The following is a 15,216-nucleotide window of genomic DNA, read 5'->3' as shown; positions in this document are numbered from 1 at the left end:
TAGGTGTCACAGAAACAGTTTTCTGTGATGCACTACTTTCCAATAAGGGAGCAGGTACAGTTACCTCGTCAAGTTCTACTTTTCTCCCACTCACTTCTTTCGAGAGAAACTCCTTCTCCAGAAAGTTTCCGAACTTAGCAACAAAAGTCTTTCCTTCGGATCTGTGATAGAAGGTGTATCCAATAGTCTCATTTGGATATCCTATGAAGACACATTTCTCCGATTTGGGTTCGATCTTATCAGGTTGAAACTTTTTCACATAAGCATCGCAGCCCCAAACTTTCAGAAACGACAACTTTGGTTTCTTGCCAAACCATAGTTCATAAGGCGTCGTCTCAACGGATTTTGATGATGCCCTATTTAACATGAATGCGGCCGTCTCCAAAGCATAATCCCAAAACGATAGTAGTAAATCAGTAAGAGACATCATAGATCGCACTATATCTAGTAAAGTACGATTACGACGTTCGGACACACCATTACGATGTGGTGTTCCGGGTGGCGTGAGTTGCGAAACTATTCCGCATTGTTTCAAATGTACACCAAACTCGTAACTCAAATATTCTCCTCCACGATCAGATCGTAGAAACTTTATTTTCTTGTTACGATGATTTTCAACATCACTCTAAAATTCTTTGAACTTTTCAAACGTTTCAGACTTATGTTTCATTAAGTAGATATATCCATATCTGCTTAAGTCATCTGTGAATGTGAGAAAATAACGATATCCGCCATGAGCCTCAATATTCATCGGACCACATACATCAGTATGTATGATTTCCAACAAATCTGTTGCTCTCTGCATAGTACCGGAGAACGGCGTTTTAGTCATCTTTCCCATGAGGCACGGTTCGCAAGTACCAAGTGATTCATAATCAAGTGGTTCCAAAAGTCCATCAGTATGGAGTTTCTTCATGCGCTTTACACCGATATGACCTAAACGGCAGTGCCATAAATAAGTTGCACTATCTTTATTAACTCTGCATCTTTTGGCTTCAACATTATGAATATGTGTGTTACTACTATCAAGATTCAATAAGAATAGACCACTCTTCAAGGGTGCATGACCATAAAAGATATTACTCATATAAATAGAACAACCATTATTCTCTGATTTAAATGAATAACCGTCTCGCATCAAATAAGATCCAGATATAATGTTCATGCTTAACGCTGGCACCAAATAACAATTATTTAGGTCTAATATTAATCCCGAAGGTAGATGTAGAGGTAGCGTGCCGACCGCGATCACATCGACTTTGGAACCGTTTCCCACGCGCATCGTCATCTCGTCCTTAGCCAATCTTCGCTTAATTCGTAGTCCCTGTTTCGAGTTGCAAATATTAGCAACAGAACCAGTATCAAATACCCAGGTGCTACTGCGAGCATTAGTAAGGTACACATCAATAACATGTATATCACATATACCTTTGTTCACCTTGCCATCCTTCTTATCCGCCAAATACTTGGGGCAGTTGCGCTTCCAGTGACCAGTCTGCTTGCAGTAGAAGTACTCAGTTTCAGGCTTAGGTCCAGACTTGGGTTTCTTCTCTTGAGCAGCAACTTGCTTGCTGTTCTTCTTGAAGTTCCCCTTCTTCTTCCCTTTGCCCTTTTTTTGAAACTAGTGGTCTTGTTGACCATCAACACTTGATGCTCCTTTTTGATTTCTACCTCCGTAGCTTTCAGCATTGCGAAGAGCTCGGGAATAGTCTTATTCATCCCTTGCATATTATAGTTCATCACGAAGCTCTTGTAGCTTGGTGGCAGTGATTGGAGAATTATGTCAATGACGCAATCATCTAGAAGATTAACTCCCATTTGAATCAAGTGATTATTATACCCAGACATTTTGAGTATATGCTCACTGACAGAACTGTTCTCCTCCGTCTTGCAGCTATAGAACTTATTGGAGACTTCATATCTCTCAATCCGGGCATTTGCTTGAAATATTAACTTCAACTCCTGGAACATCTCATATGCTCCATGACATTCAAAACGTCGTTGAAGTCCCGGTTCTAAGCCGTAAAGCATGGCACACTGAACTATCGAGTAGTCATCAGCTTTGCTCTGCCAGACGTTCACAACATCTGGTGTTGCTCCAGCAGCAGGCCTGGCACCCAGCGGTGCTTCCAGGATGTAATTCTTCTGTGCAGCAATGAGGATAATCCTCAAGTTACGGACCCGGTCCGTGTAATTGCTACCATCATCTTTCAACTTTGCTTTCTCAAGGAACGCATTAAAATTCAACGAAACAACAACACGGGCCATTTATCTTCAATCATACATAAACAAGCAAGATACTATCAGGTACTAAGTTCATGATAAATTTAGGTTCAATTAATCATATTACTTAAAGAACTCCCACTTAGATAGACATCCCTCTAATCCTCTAAGTGATTACGTGATCCAAATCAACTAAACCATGTCCGATCATCACGTGAGATGGAGTAGTTTCATTGGTGAACATCACTATGTTGATCATATCTACTATATGATTCACGCTCGACCTTTCGGTCTCCGTGTTCCGAGGCCATATCTGTATAGGCTTGGCTCGTCAAGTATAACCTGAGTATTCCGCGTGTGCAACTGTTTTGCACCCGTTGTATTTGAACGTAGAGCCTATCACACCCGATCATCACGTGGTGTCTCAGCACGAAGAACTTTCGCAACGGTGCATACTCAGGGAGAATACTTCTTTATAATTAGTGAGAGATCATCTTATAATGCTACCGTCAATCAAAGCAAGATAAGATGCATAAAAGATAAACATCACATGCAATCAATATAAGTGATATGATATGGCCATCATCATCTTGTGCTTGTGATCTCCATCTCCGAAGCACCGTCATGATCACCATCGTCACCGGCGCGACACCATGATCTCCATCGTAGCATCGTTGTCATCTCGCCAATCTTATGCTTCCACGACTATCGCTACCGCTTAGTGATAAAGTAAAGCATTACAGCGCAATTGCATTGCATACAATAAAGGGACAACCATATGGCTCCTGCCAGTTGCCGATAACTTGGTTACAAAACATGATCATCTCATACAATAAAATTTAGCATCATGTCTTGACCATATCACATCACAACATGCCCTGCAAAAACAAGTTAGACGTCCTCTACTTTGTTGTTGCATGTTTTATGTGGCTGCTACGGGCTTAAGCAAGAACCAATCTTACCTATGCATCAAAACCACAACGATAGTTTGTCAAGTTGGTGCTGTTTTAACCTTCACAAAGACCGGGCGTAGCCACACTCGGTTCAACTAAGGTTGGAGAAACTGTCACCCGCAAGCCACCTATGTGCAAAGCACGTCGGGAGAACCGGTCTCGCGTAAGCGTACGCGTAATGTCGGTCCGGGCCGCTTCGTCCAACAATACCGCCGAACCAAAGTATGACATGCTGGTAAGCAGTATGACTTATATCGCCCACAACTCACTTGTGTTCTACTCGTGCATATAACATCAACATATAAAACCTAGGCTCGGATGCCACTGTTGGGGAACGTAGTAATTTCAAAAAATTTCCTACGCACACGCAAGATCATGGTGATGCATAGCAACGAGAGGGGAGAGTGTGATCTACGTACCCTTGTAGATCGACAACGGCAGCATTAACTTGGTTGATGTAGTCGTACGTCTTCACGGCCCGACCAATCAAGCACCGAAACTACGGCACCTCCGAGTTCTAGCACACGTTCAGCTCGATGACGATCCCCGGACTCCGATCCAGCAAAGTGTCGGGGAAGAGTTCCGTCAGCACGACGGCGTGGTGACGATCTTGATGCACTACTGTCGCAGGGCTTCGCCTAAGCACTGCTATAGTATTATCGAGGACTATGGTGAAAGGGGCACCGCACACGGCTAAGAATATGATCACGTTGATCAACTTGTGTCCTTAGGGGTGCCCCTTGCCTCCGTATATAAAGGTTCAAAGGGGGGGGGCGGCCGGCCAAGAGGAGGCACGCCAGGAGGAGTCCTACTCCCTCCGGGAGTAGGACTCCCCCCCTTTCCTAGTTGGAATAGGATTCGTGGAGGGGGGGAGAGGAGAGAGAGGAGGAAGGGGGCCCGGCCCCCTCTCCTTGTCCTATTCGAACCAAGGGGGGGAGGGGCGCGCGGCCCATCTTTGGCCACCTCTCCTCTCTTCCACTAAGGCCCACTAAGGCCCATATACCTCCCGGGGGGTTCCGGTAACCTCCCGGTAATCCGGTAAAATCCTGATTTCACCCGGAACACTTCCGATATCCAAACATAGGCTTCCAATATATCAATCTTTATGTCTCGACCATTTTGAGACTCCTCGTCATGTCCGTGATCACATCCGGGACTCCGAACAACCTTCGGTACATCAAAACGCATAAACTCATAATATAACTGTCATCGAAACCTTAAGCGTGCGGACCCTACGGGTTCGAGAACAATGTAGACATGACCGAGACACGTCTCCGGTCAATAACCAATAGAGGGACCTGGATGCCCATATTGGTTCCTACATATTCTACGAAGATCTTTTATCGGTCAGACCGCATAACAACATATGTTGTTCCCTTTGTCATCGGTATGTTACTTGCCCGAGATTCAATCGTCGGTATCCTATACCTAGTTCAATCTCGTTACCGGCAAGTCTCTTTACTCGTTCTGTAATACATCATCCCGCAACTAACTCATTAGTTGCAATGCTTGCAAGGCTTAAGTGATGTGCATTACCGAGAGGGCCCAGAGATACCTCTCTGACAATCGGAGTGACAAATCCTAATCTCGAAATACGCCAACCCAACATGTACCTTTGGAGACACCTGTAGAGCTCCTTTATAATCACCCAGTTACGTTGTGACGTTTGGTAGCACACAAAGTGTTCCTCTGGCAAACGGGAGTTGCATAATCTCATAGTCATAGGAACATGTATAAGTCATGAAGAAAGCAATAGCAACATAGTAAACGATCGGGTGCTAAGCTAATGGAATGGGTCATGTCAATCATATCATTCAACTAATGATGTGATCCCGTTAATCAAATAACAACTCTTTGTCCATGGTTAGGAAATATAACCATCTTTGATTAACGAGCTAGTCAAGTAGAGGCATACTAGTGACACTCTGTTTGTCTATGCATTCACACATGTATTATGTTTCCGGTTAATACATTTCTAGCATGAATAATAAACTTTTATCATGATATAAGGAAATAAATAATAACTTTATTATTGCCTCTAGGGCATATTTCCTTCACTCTCCTCCGTAGGAATATATTGTCAAAACTTGCAACACATCATGAGGTTCAAAATTGTCGAGCACCTTGCTTTCATGAACATAAGTCCATCTTAATGTCAGTCCTATGAGATCTTTCTTTCTTCTGAGGTTTGCCACTTCAGCTTCTGCTTTTCCAACATTCTCTACCTGACATAGCTCTAGCTGACAACAAAGGTTTAAATGCTGCAGCTCTTCAACATCACTGCAATCAACACCATTAACTCCTGCTACGAAACATGTAAGTGTCTGCAGCCTAGTGAGTTTTCCGAGTTCTGGAGGCATGCTCTTCAACTTCCGACATCCATGAGTGTAGAGGTGATGGAGGTGAGTCGTATACTTCATTTGTCTTGGAAGTCGATCAAGATCAGAGCAGTTGGAAAGGTCCAATGTTTGTAGGTTATATAGTATACTTATATCTTCAGGAAGTGCTTCGATAGAACTGTAAGAGAGATCAAGGTACCTCAGGTGGCGCAAATACTTCAGTCTCAGTGCAGAAGAATTCACTGTACAAAGCTTCAAGGCATGCAAAGAGTCGTATTTTGACAGATGCTGCAATGAGCTTTTTCTCATAGTTCTATCAAGTAGCAGTGTTTGGACAGCAAGGGATCTTTTCTTCTTAGAATCATTCAAAATACCTTTTGTTTCTGCACATGACAAAAATAAATGCCGAGCGGTATCTGGATGCCACTCAGTTTGACTTGGTTCCTTAGCTGCAACAACACATTCCTTTCCCATAACAGACATTGCAATATCATGCATAAGATCATGGATTTTACATGTAGTTTTGAAACAATACTCCCTTTTGCCCTGAAATTCCTCTATGTCCAGAAAGAATGATCTTGATGCCAATTCATTGAAAATAAGTTTTCCAATGGTTTCAAGACTATCTTCATCTTGTTCTGGGATAAAGCCATTCGCGATCCATAGTTGGATAAGCTTCTCCACATTAATCTTATAATCCTTGAGAAATACAGCACAGAAAGCAAAACACTGCTTCATGTGTGCTGGCAAGTCGTTGTAGCTAAGCTTGAGTATTGGCAAAATTCCAGTTTCCTCGGTGCAAATGCTACTTCTAGATGATACAACCTTCCATTCTTCCACGCTGGTCTTGGCACGAAGTACAGAGCCCAGTGCAGTTGCGGCTAAAGGAGAGCCACGACATCTCTTCACAATCTCACCAACCATCTTGACTAGCATGGTAGGCTTTTCTTTTTCCGAACTGAATGCTCTAGCCTCGATAATTTCCTTTATGAAGCAATCCTCCAAATGACTGAGATTGAAAGCTCTATCTGCACCCATAATTTTAGCAACTTGCTTATCACGAGTTGTTATCAACACTGCACTACCCATGCCACCATGCTGGAGACAAATCTTTAACCTTTCCCACTTATGGAACTCTTTGTTGTACCAGACATCATCCAATACAAGGAGATACCTCTGCCCACTGACCAATTTTCTAAGTCTATCCAGTGGTGGTTTATGTGTATCAACATTCTTCTTGGGAGATGCTTCAACTATACTCGTAGCCAGGGAGTTCACATCAAAGGTATCAGAGACACAAACCCAGAGCAGCAACTGGAAATGCTTCTGAATTTCAGGTTCATTGTATATAAGTTGCGCTAATGTGGTCTTGCCAAGGCCCCCCATTCCAACAACGGGAACAACTGTGAGATCTGAACTGCTAGCTTGATCAAGTAGTATATCAACAATCTTCTTCTTATCTTTGTGTCTGGATCTGTTGGCAATTTCTCGTGGGTCGATGATTACATAATCTGTCAGCCTCCACTCCTTGGACACTGGTGACACTGGTTGGTTCTTGAACCCGAAGGCCTGCATATCTGCTATGAGGCCCTCGATGGCCTGCAGAATTCGACAAAGCTTGCGACCCATTCTGTGACGGAATACAGTTCGGTTGTGAGCAGGGAAGATTTTGATTACATCAAAGCCAAGCTTGATGTAGTGCCCGTTCTCCCGAGAGCGGACGTCCTGCACGCAGCGGCAGCTGGACGCAGATATCCAGCCGCCCGCTGCGCCGAGGTGATGCGCGCATAGAATAAGCGAAAAAGTCACAACTGATGAATACATCGCCACATACAACCAAATACCGGGGCCACCTGTGCTCTGTGGGCTCGCGCGCCCGGTACACATCTGACACAAATGGGCCAGCCATGCAGGGTGGCTGTACAGCGTGCGGGTGTCAGGCAGCCTTCTGACATAGTGTCGGACATCTTTTTTGACTTTGCGACCGCTGGCGTGCACGGCAGTGCGCAGCTCTCTCTGCGCGCGTCGGTGGTCCATGCATGCACCCCTCCACGCTGCTTTGGGCTTTACAACATGTGGATAAATAATTAATTTAATTAAAATTTCATGGGTGGGGTTACATTCGCTCTCTTGCCAAACGAAACATATAACCAACACGCTGCCTGCTGCATGCACCCCGTCTAGTTTTTAAACTAATGTTAAACGCCGGATTAATGTGTTAATTGAAGAGATAAATAGACAGATGTGATTACATCATTCTTCTCGCCCCACGGTACAACAAATCTATTCTCTGCCTGACTGCCTGCTAAGTGCACAACATATATTTTTAACTGAGCGATTTTATTTTGCATATGACTATTCGCCTTCGTCCCGATGGGTACACCCCCTCTTCATCTTTACTACTGCCAGCCAACTGCCTTGTGTCAGGTGCTGCTGTCAGATGTGGTCTCCCAATACGCATATACCGGACAAAACGAAAGCCAGCGTTCGGCAATACTCTAACTAGCACATTGCCTTTATTCGAATCATGAAGACGCGAGCGCCGTGGATGTGGTGCGTGCAGCTGCCGCTGCGTTCAGGGATGCACTTCCCCCGTTCTCCCGGCTTCACGGCGGAGTGCTTCGTACTTGAATTCATCAAAGACTTCACTTGCCTGATAAGCTACTGTCTTGAGCTCCTGAAGCCAGGCTTTTGCCCCTTCCCTGTGGGCTGTCGCCTGCTCCTCGGGGTCGCTGATGACGTCGAGGATGGCCAGAAGCTTGCGTTTGAGAATCCTGCGCTGCTCCTCCATTCCGTCCATCACCCTGTACTGGTCCAGGAGTGAGCTGGATGCCTTGTTCATGAGCATGGATACGAGTGGCCGGATGGCCATGGCAGCCACCAGCTCCGCCATTGCAAGACACGAACACAAGTGCACTGCACAATTAATGGAGAAGAGAATGGTGTGAGCAAGACATGCACAGGTTGGGATCTGTTCTTGAATGAACCACAAGTCATAGTTTACCAGATTCGTTGTTAAAGGGTGCCTTCATGACTTCGCTCCTGAGCACCCAAGACCAGCAATGAAACAATGGCGAGGAAGAACCCACACCAGATCTGGCTTGGCAGCAGCAGCGGTATAGGTTGGCTGGTACCGGTGACAAGGCGCGGAAGCAGGCGGCGACTCCGGCAAAGCTGCAACGGCCGGCGCCACACGGATGTGTGGGCAGGCTCAACTAGGACGAACAGGAGCTGGACACCTTGTCCCTCAGCATGGACACCAATGGCTCTATGATGGCCAACAGCTCGGCCACTGGAAGTCTCAGCAGGAACTCCACAGCACACTCAGCACAACACAGGGCGCAAGCTAGTGGAGTGCAGATTGGAGAAGAGTATGGTGTGAGCAAGAGGAGTTTGCTTGTGACTTGTATGGAAAATGGAGGCCAACGTGGTGGCCTGAGGTCTATGATACTTTTGCAGGCGGCGGAGCATCATTATTATTTTGGCCTGTGTATACGTACAGGAGCATTAAATGCATCACCGAACTATCTAGCTAGCTTGCTGAAGAGAGGGAGAGAGAGAGAGGCCTTGTCTTTAATTGGAAGGGCCCTACTAACATAAAAGTTGAAGTGCAGCTTCAAGTGTGAAAAGGCATGACTTTGGTCTTGGCACATGCTGCATCACTTGTGCTGCAAAGCTGACGCGCCTACTGCTGCCTACACAGTACCATGCAGTGCAAGACTGAACGACTATGCAGTGCAAGACCCTTGATGTAATTAATCTTTCCGCAACAACAGGCAACCTTCATAACAAAAAAAGAAAAAAAAAGTACAGAGCATTTGTGTTATTCCATTTTATTTGGCTTAACTGGCTTTGCAAGCGCTAAAAAAAATATGACTGACTGGCTTCACAGGAATATTTGGCTCAGAATGTAAAAACAAACTAGAACTGTTATCAATTCATCTTGGTGGATGTTGCCCCATTTGCTATCTTAAACCTAAGCCACTCTTGAATATGAATCACCAAACTATCTAGCTAGCTGGCGCTTGAGAATTAACTCACTGGGTCTTGGCACATGTGTGAAAAGGAAAGACTTTGTGGTCTTGCAGCAGCAGCACATGTGCTGCAAAGCTGACGCACCATGTCTCATACAGCAGCCAACACTACACATGTGGGGTGCTGCTCCGTGTGTGTCACGGGTGTCAAACACTGCTCCCACTGACACAACCATGCAATGCAAGACCCCACACACCAGATGTAATAAATCTTCCAACCCACCCACATTTTAATCCAACAGCAGGCAACAGCATTTTGTGCTAGACTAGAACAAAAGCCAAAATAATTTCCATGAAATGTAAAACAAGACTAGACTACCCTTTATGGAAGTCCAAATTATCTTGGATGCTCCCCCATTTGCTGCCAGATCATTTACAAACTAGACCAAGATAATGTTATCACAGAATGACACTGGGTTCAAAAGATTCATTAGGACAAGCTTTTGCACACAGACAAACAAAGAGATCAACTGAAATATATGAAAGCATCATTTAGTCGCACAATTAACTAAACTGGATCAACTGAAAAGTGGATTCAATACTAGCAAGATGCCCGTGCATTGCACGGAACGTCTGGATGCATATTTTTTATAAAACACATGTTGTGATTGACCCATGCGGGAGTAATCCCATGTGTAAAAACTAATGATATCTCGAGAAAGAGAAGAAATAGGGTGAGGAGGAGTGTAGAAACCCATGCGGCCACCATGCCAGATTGTTCCAGAGGTTTCCTTTTTTTATTGCTCAACAATGAGGTTGTGGGAGATAAGGATGAACAAGGGAAGGCCTTATCTGCAAATGTGGAGAGAGGTGCGGGTATCTTTTTGCAAAATTGCCATAGTTTGCTTTCTATCTGTCAGATATAGATCAAACGGTCTATCTTGCAAGATGGCAGGCACACCATCATCACCAACTCGGTTTTTTATAAGAGTAGAGATAAAAAGTCATGCTTAACCCAGAATTGTTATAATTATGGTGGTGTATTTCATCAACAATGTGCTCAATACAACTTTCAAATGATATAGCATCCCTGCTAGATAGCAACCAATCACTACATTTGCAGTATGATCCAAAGAGGCAGAGATGATTTTTTTCAGAACAGAGCACTAACATGCTTGACAAACAAAACGATGCAGAAGGCATTAATAAAATAAGAATACTAGTCAGAAATAATAAGCACCTAGTTGTGTTATATAAATTACTAAAAAGTGAAATGCGAGAAACAACCAGTTTAATTGCTGAACAGTAATCAGAAGAGCAGAAATGAAGTTCGGTGCCAATAAGTTCAATTTCCTTTGGAGCCAAAAAACAATGGTCTCAGATATGCAGCACTACAAGATTGGCAGTTGAAGATTGCTGAATTTAGAGAGAACTGAACGATATTTATTTCTAAGCATAAAAGGCAAACACAAACCAGTATCCAGCACACATCATATATGTCATGGCAGAGTAACCAGCACAGCCTTTTATAGACGGTTTGAAGCATTGGCAGGCCATCTTCATCAGGATGGAACTTTTATATGTAACATATAACACTGATGCTCTGATAAAATCCGAGAGCAAGCAAAAAAATAATGAATGTAACTTTCTGTAGAAGCAAATCTACTTAAGAAATAAAACAGTGTGGATTGAATATAGAAAGGTATGATTCCACCCAGAATAATTATAGTTATGGTGGCGTTTTTCAGCAACAGCGTGCTCCACACAACTTTCAAGTAATATTAGCATTCCTGCTAGATGGCAACCAACCGCTACATTTGCAGTATGATGCAAAGAGGAAAAGATGAATTTTTTTCAGAACAGAGCATTAATATGCTTGGCAAACAACATGATGCAGAAGGTGTTAATTGATACAAATTTTAGTCAAAAATAGTAAAGCCTAGTTGCACTATATAACCCTTACAAGATGGAACAGAAGAATATAATCACTTTGATTGCTGAGTTCACTTTCCTCTGAAGCAAAAAAGAATCATCTTAGAGATGCAGCACTACAAGATTGACAGTTGAAAATCACTGACTTGAAAGAGAACTGAAATCAACGTTTCTATATAATTATTTCCAAGCATAAAAGGCAGACACAAACATAAATTTCCGAGCATTGACAGTTATATCAAATGGACCATCTTCGTCAGGATGGAACTTTTGCAGGTAACTTATAATACCATCATGTTCTGTTAAAATCAGGAGCAAGCAGTTAACCAAAATCAACAAAGTAACTTTCTGTACAAACAAATCTACTTAAGAAATGAAGCTAGAATGCAAATACCCTTTCTTCCAAACAAGTCAATTGGAAACCCAGCAGTGGCTACTGGCGTCCATGATCCTCAATATGAAGTTACGTGTGCAAGCAAACTTCAAGGAATATATTCAAGCATCCCTTCATCTTGACCAGTCGCATGAACTTGATATGGAGTAAGGTGCAAATGCATACCTTCCAGTTTGAGCAATCGGTCCATTAAATGAACCATTTGATTAACCTACAAAGCACATCACAAACTAGTCATGGTCTCCCTCTCTCCCAGGTAAGTGTGTATTGAGATCTATACAGAGATCCGCGTTCTAAAAAATAACAAGTGAACAGGCACCAAAACTTTAGGCACTTATGCTTAATATTGCCTTATATGGCACTCAACTAAAGAAGATGTAGCTATACAATGGTATGATGTTAGGCACTTATGCTGAATGTTGCCTTATATGACACTCAACTAGAGAAGATGTAGTTACACAATGGTATGTCGTATATGCTTAATATGGGCTATCTATGCAGTAGAACAACAATAAGGCTCTAAGTACTTAATTTACCTATACATGAACCACAAAAATAGGAATGGGATATGCAGTGTGATGGGTCAGTCCTCTTCTAGAAATCGCAGCAACTGCAATCCCATCATGACCAACACAATCGACTGACTAAAAGAGGAGCGACCTACCGCCAATGTTTAAGCAGAGAGTGGTCTGGTTTAGAACAATGGTTTAGTAAAGAATCAAACATGTACTCCCTCTGTCCCACAATATAAGATCGTTTTTCAATGGTTTAGCTTGAAAAACGATCTTATATCATGGGACGAAGGGACTACATGATTATGTGTCAGAAAAAGTCGACAGCATTTAATCAGACATCACAATATAGCATGACAGCATTCGATATGCACATTATTGTATTCAGGTAAATTGGCAAGTTGGCACGGATTTTAAATACAGCTGGCTGACTCACATGAATATTATAATGCAATAACTTGCTCAGAATGTTAAGATCCACTAGCTGGTGATACAAGTCATGGGGGTGCCACATAAATTAATGGGAGAAATATAAAAGACTAGCAAGCATTGAAATTACCCAGAAAAAAAAAGAGCAACCATTGAAAGTAACATAAGTCACCACGATTTGACTTTCTATTCTATGGAACCAAAACCAGATGATCATAAGGTGACAGGGAAACAAAAAAGTTGAACTGCAGCTGGCCCTTACTTTCGCTCATTTGAGCTTTGGTTTCAGATCTCTATCAATCATTTGGCGAGTGAACCTCGTAGCAAGCTTTTACTGCTTGTGCTCAGGTGGATTGGTTTGTTCAAGTTCAGGGCCTCACACAAGAACAAGCTCATTCGGGTACTGATACAGTGGCCGGTGAGTAAGAATTTACTCCAGATTCCTGATGGAAAAAATGAGTGTAACATTTATTATGAAGATTACAGGACAGACCCAGTGCTAGAAACTCCCACACCCAGATGGTAAAGATAACTATGGTAATGACTGTTTCTGAGGTCTGAACAAGAAAAAAAATGTATGGTTTGCATGCAGAACAAGTCGTGTTCAAATAAATACTACGAGCTTCTACAAGAGCATAATTCCTCCTGTATATAGGAACACTTACCATAGAAGCTACATGGGAGGCAACAGTTTCACAAGGATGTACACACTCGTACAAATGTATGAAAGCATCAAGCATCATTTAGTGGCAGAATAAATTAAATCAGATCCATTCAACAGCGTACTGAATATGGAAAGGCATTGTTCAAGATACTAACTACGAGAATCGGTAGATATAGCATTCCTATCTGCTAGATGGTAACAAACCACTACATTTGCAGTAGAGATGTGATTTTCCATAACAGATCACAGGGATTTCGTAAAATGGAGAACGAAAAGAAGACATATACATACCCAATGCCAATGGCGAACCAATGGTAATCTGGAAGAAAACTCTTCTGGGTTCACATTTATTGCGAAGATAACCATAGTAAATTGGTGTTTCTGAACGAGAAAAATGTGTGGTATGCATGCAGAAGAAGTCATGTTGAAATAAATACTTCAAGAGCATAATTCCTGCTGTATCTACGAAACAATCAGTCAATCACACGAGAAGGTACATGAGATTCGATAGATTCGCAAGGATGTACAGTTGTACACAGACACATGCAAAATGTACGAAAGCATCGAGCATCATTTAGTGGCATGATAAATGAAACTGGATCCATTGAACAGCAGACTGAATATGATAAATTAAACTGTATCCATTGAGCAGCAAACTGCATCCATCAAGCATCATTTAGTGGCTAATTACAGTGGCGGAGCTAGATGGGGAGGCAAAGGGCAAATACATCAATTCTTGAGCAGTCCAAAAACTATAATTTGTTGAATTAAGCACCCCCAAGAGTTCTTTATTCACACATTTTTTCAAGGTTGGGGGTTTAATGTAAGTTTTCTGCTATTAAAACTGCAACTTTCCATCTTGATTGTGTCCATGATTAAGTTTTGGGTGTGGGCAGGGCAGAAGATCAAGCACTCCGTCCTCTGCCAGGTCGCCGCCGCTGCTCGGGACGTAGACGCGCACATGGGTCCGTCAGTCGCTGGCAAACGAGGTCGAGTCCGTGCGGAGCACTGGTCTCCTCGCTGTCGTCGTCGTCCTCCCTGCTGCCAGCGACGCCCTCCTGTCTCCTCTGCACCAGTCTACTCCTTCATGTCTGTCCCCCTCTCAATCTCCTCTTTCTGTTGTTTGTTTTCTCTATCTCACATAGGAAAGCTCTTGATCCACCAAAACGCTGAATCATGTTCATATTTGCTACCCTAGGAAAGAAGGATATAAAACTGAACTACAAACATCAGTAGTAGAGCATACATCATAAAGGGTTGTGGATGTCCCATTGCTGCACGAACTGAACCAAGGATGTTTAGCAACTAATTTCTTTTTTTGTGGGATCAACAGGAGGATGGGATTCATAATTGAGAACATTATGTGTTCATAATATATATTTTGTGGTAGCAACTGAACCAAGGATGCTCATGGCAAGTTTAATCGCAATATAAATCACTTGGTTTGGAAACACACCTGCTAAAAAAATAGATTGATCTTTTCTTAAAATCTTCAACCTACTATGTAAACCAGTTCTCCTTTGTATCAATCTGAGATCCATCTGGATTATATCTGATTTTAGTGATATATAAATCAAAATTGATTTATTCACTCTTTGGTAAGCACTTATCTTTAGATGACACATTTGATAGTTCTGGTGTTCTGTTTTATGTGGTTTGATTTTATCAACCGAATTTGGTCTTTCTTTTGCAGATTATTTACAAAAGAAAATGGTTTGGGGTGAAGAGTTGAAGGCTTGAAGCCAAATGTTCCTAATCAAGAAGATGACCCGCACAACTCCCCTGAAACAAGGCCA

The 15,216-nt window shown here is 42.7% G+C and overlaps 1 protein-coding gene and 2 long non-coding RNA genes across 3 annotated transcripts; 1 reads left to right on the top strand and 2 right to left on the bottom strand.

The window, feature by feature from the left end:
* Positions 1 to 5,230: 5,230 nt before the first annotated feature.
* Positions 5,231 to 10,374, bottom strand: LOC119344415 (putative disease resistance protein RGA4). The gene is made up of 3 exons (XM_037614860.1): positions 8,520 to 10,374; positions 8,103 to 8,431; positions 5,231 to 7,240 (listed from the first exon to the last, which is right to left on the bottom strand). The coding sequence occupies exons 1-3, from the start codon at positions 8,545 to 8,547 to the stop codon at positions 5,231 to 5,233; spliced, it is 2,367 nt and encodes a 788-aa protein (XP_037470757.1). The 5' UTR covers positions 8,548 to 10,374.
* Positions 10,375 to 13,859, bottom strand: LOC119344417. The gene is made up of 3 exons (XR_005166658.1): positions 13,712 to 13,859; positions 13,019 to 13,199; positions 10,375 to 12,026 (listed from the first exon to the last, which is right to left on the bottom strand). It is a non-coding gene; the product is annotated as an uncharacterized LOC119344417 (long non-coding RNA).
* A 275-nt stretch (positions 13,860 to 14,134) lies between these two features.
* Positions 14,135 to 15,216, top strand: LOC119344418. The gene is made up of 3 exons (XR_005166659.1): positions 14,135 to 14,243; positions 14,322 to 14,509; positions 15,114 to 15,216. It is a non-coding gene; the product is annotated as an uncharacterized LOC119344418 (long non-coding RNA).

The sequence above is a fragment of the Triticum dicoccoides genome, unplaced genomic scaffold, assembly GCF_002162155.2.
Source record: "Triticum dicoccoides isolate Atlit2015 ecotype Zavitan unplaced genomic scaffold, WEW_v2.0 scaffold168421, whole genome shotgun sequence".
Taxonomy (NCBI): domain Eukaryota; kingdom Viridiplantae; phylum Streptophyta; class Magnoliopsida; order Poales; family Poaceae; genus Triticum; species Triticum dicoccoides.
This window is presented reverse-complemented; position numbering and strand designations above follow the sequence as displayed.

Coding starts and splice junctions, on each gene's coding strand:
- LOC119344415 (XM_037614860.1), bottom strand. CDS start 8,547: ATGAAGGCACCCTTTAACAACGAATCTG. Junction 8,432..8,519: donor ACCCTTTAACAACGAATCTG/GTAAACTATGAC, acceptor TTAATTGTGCAG/TGCACTTGTGTTCGTGTCTT. Junction 7,241..8,102: donor AAGCCGGGAGAACGGGGGAA/GTGCATCCCTGA, acceptor CGCTGCGTGCAG/GACGTCCGCTCTCGGGAGAA.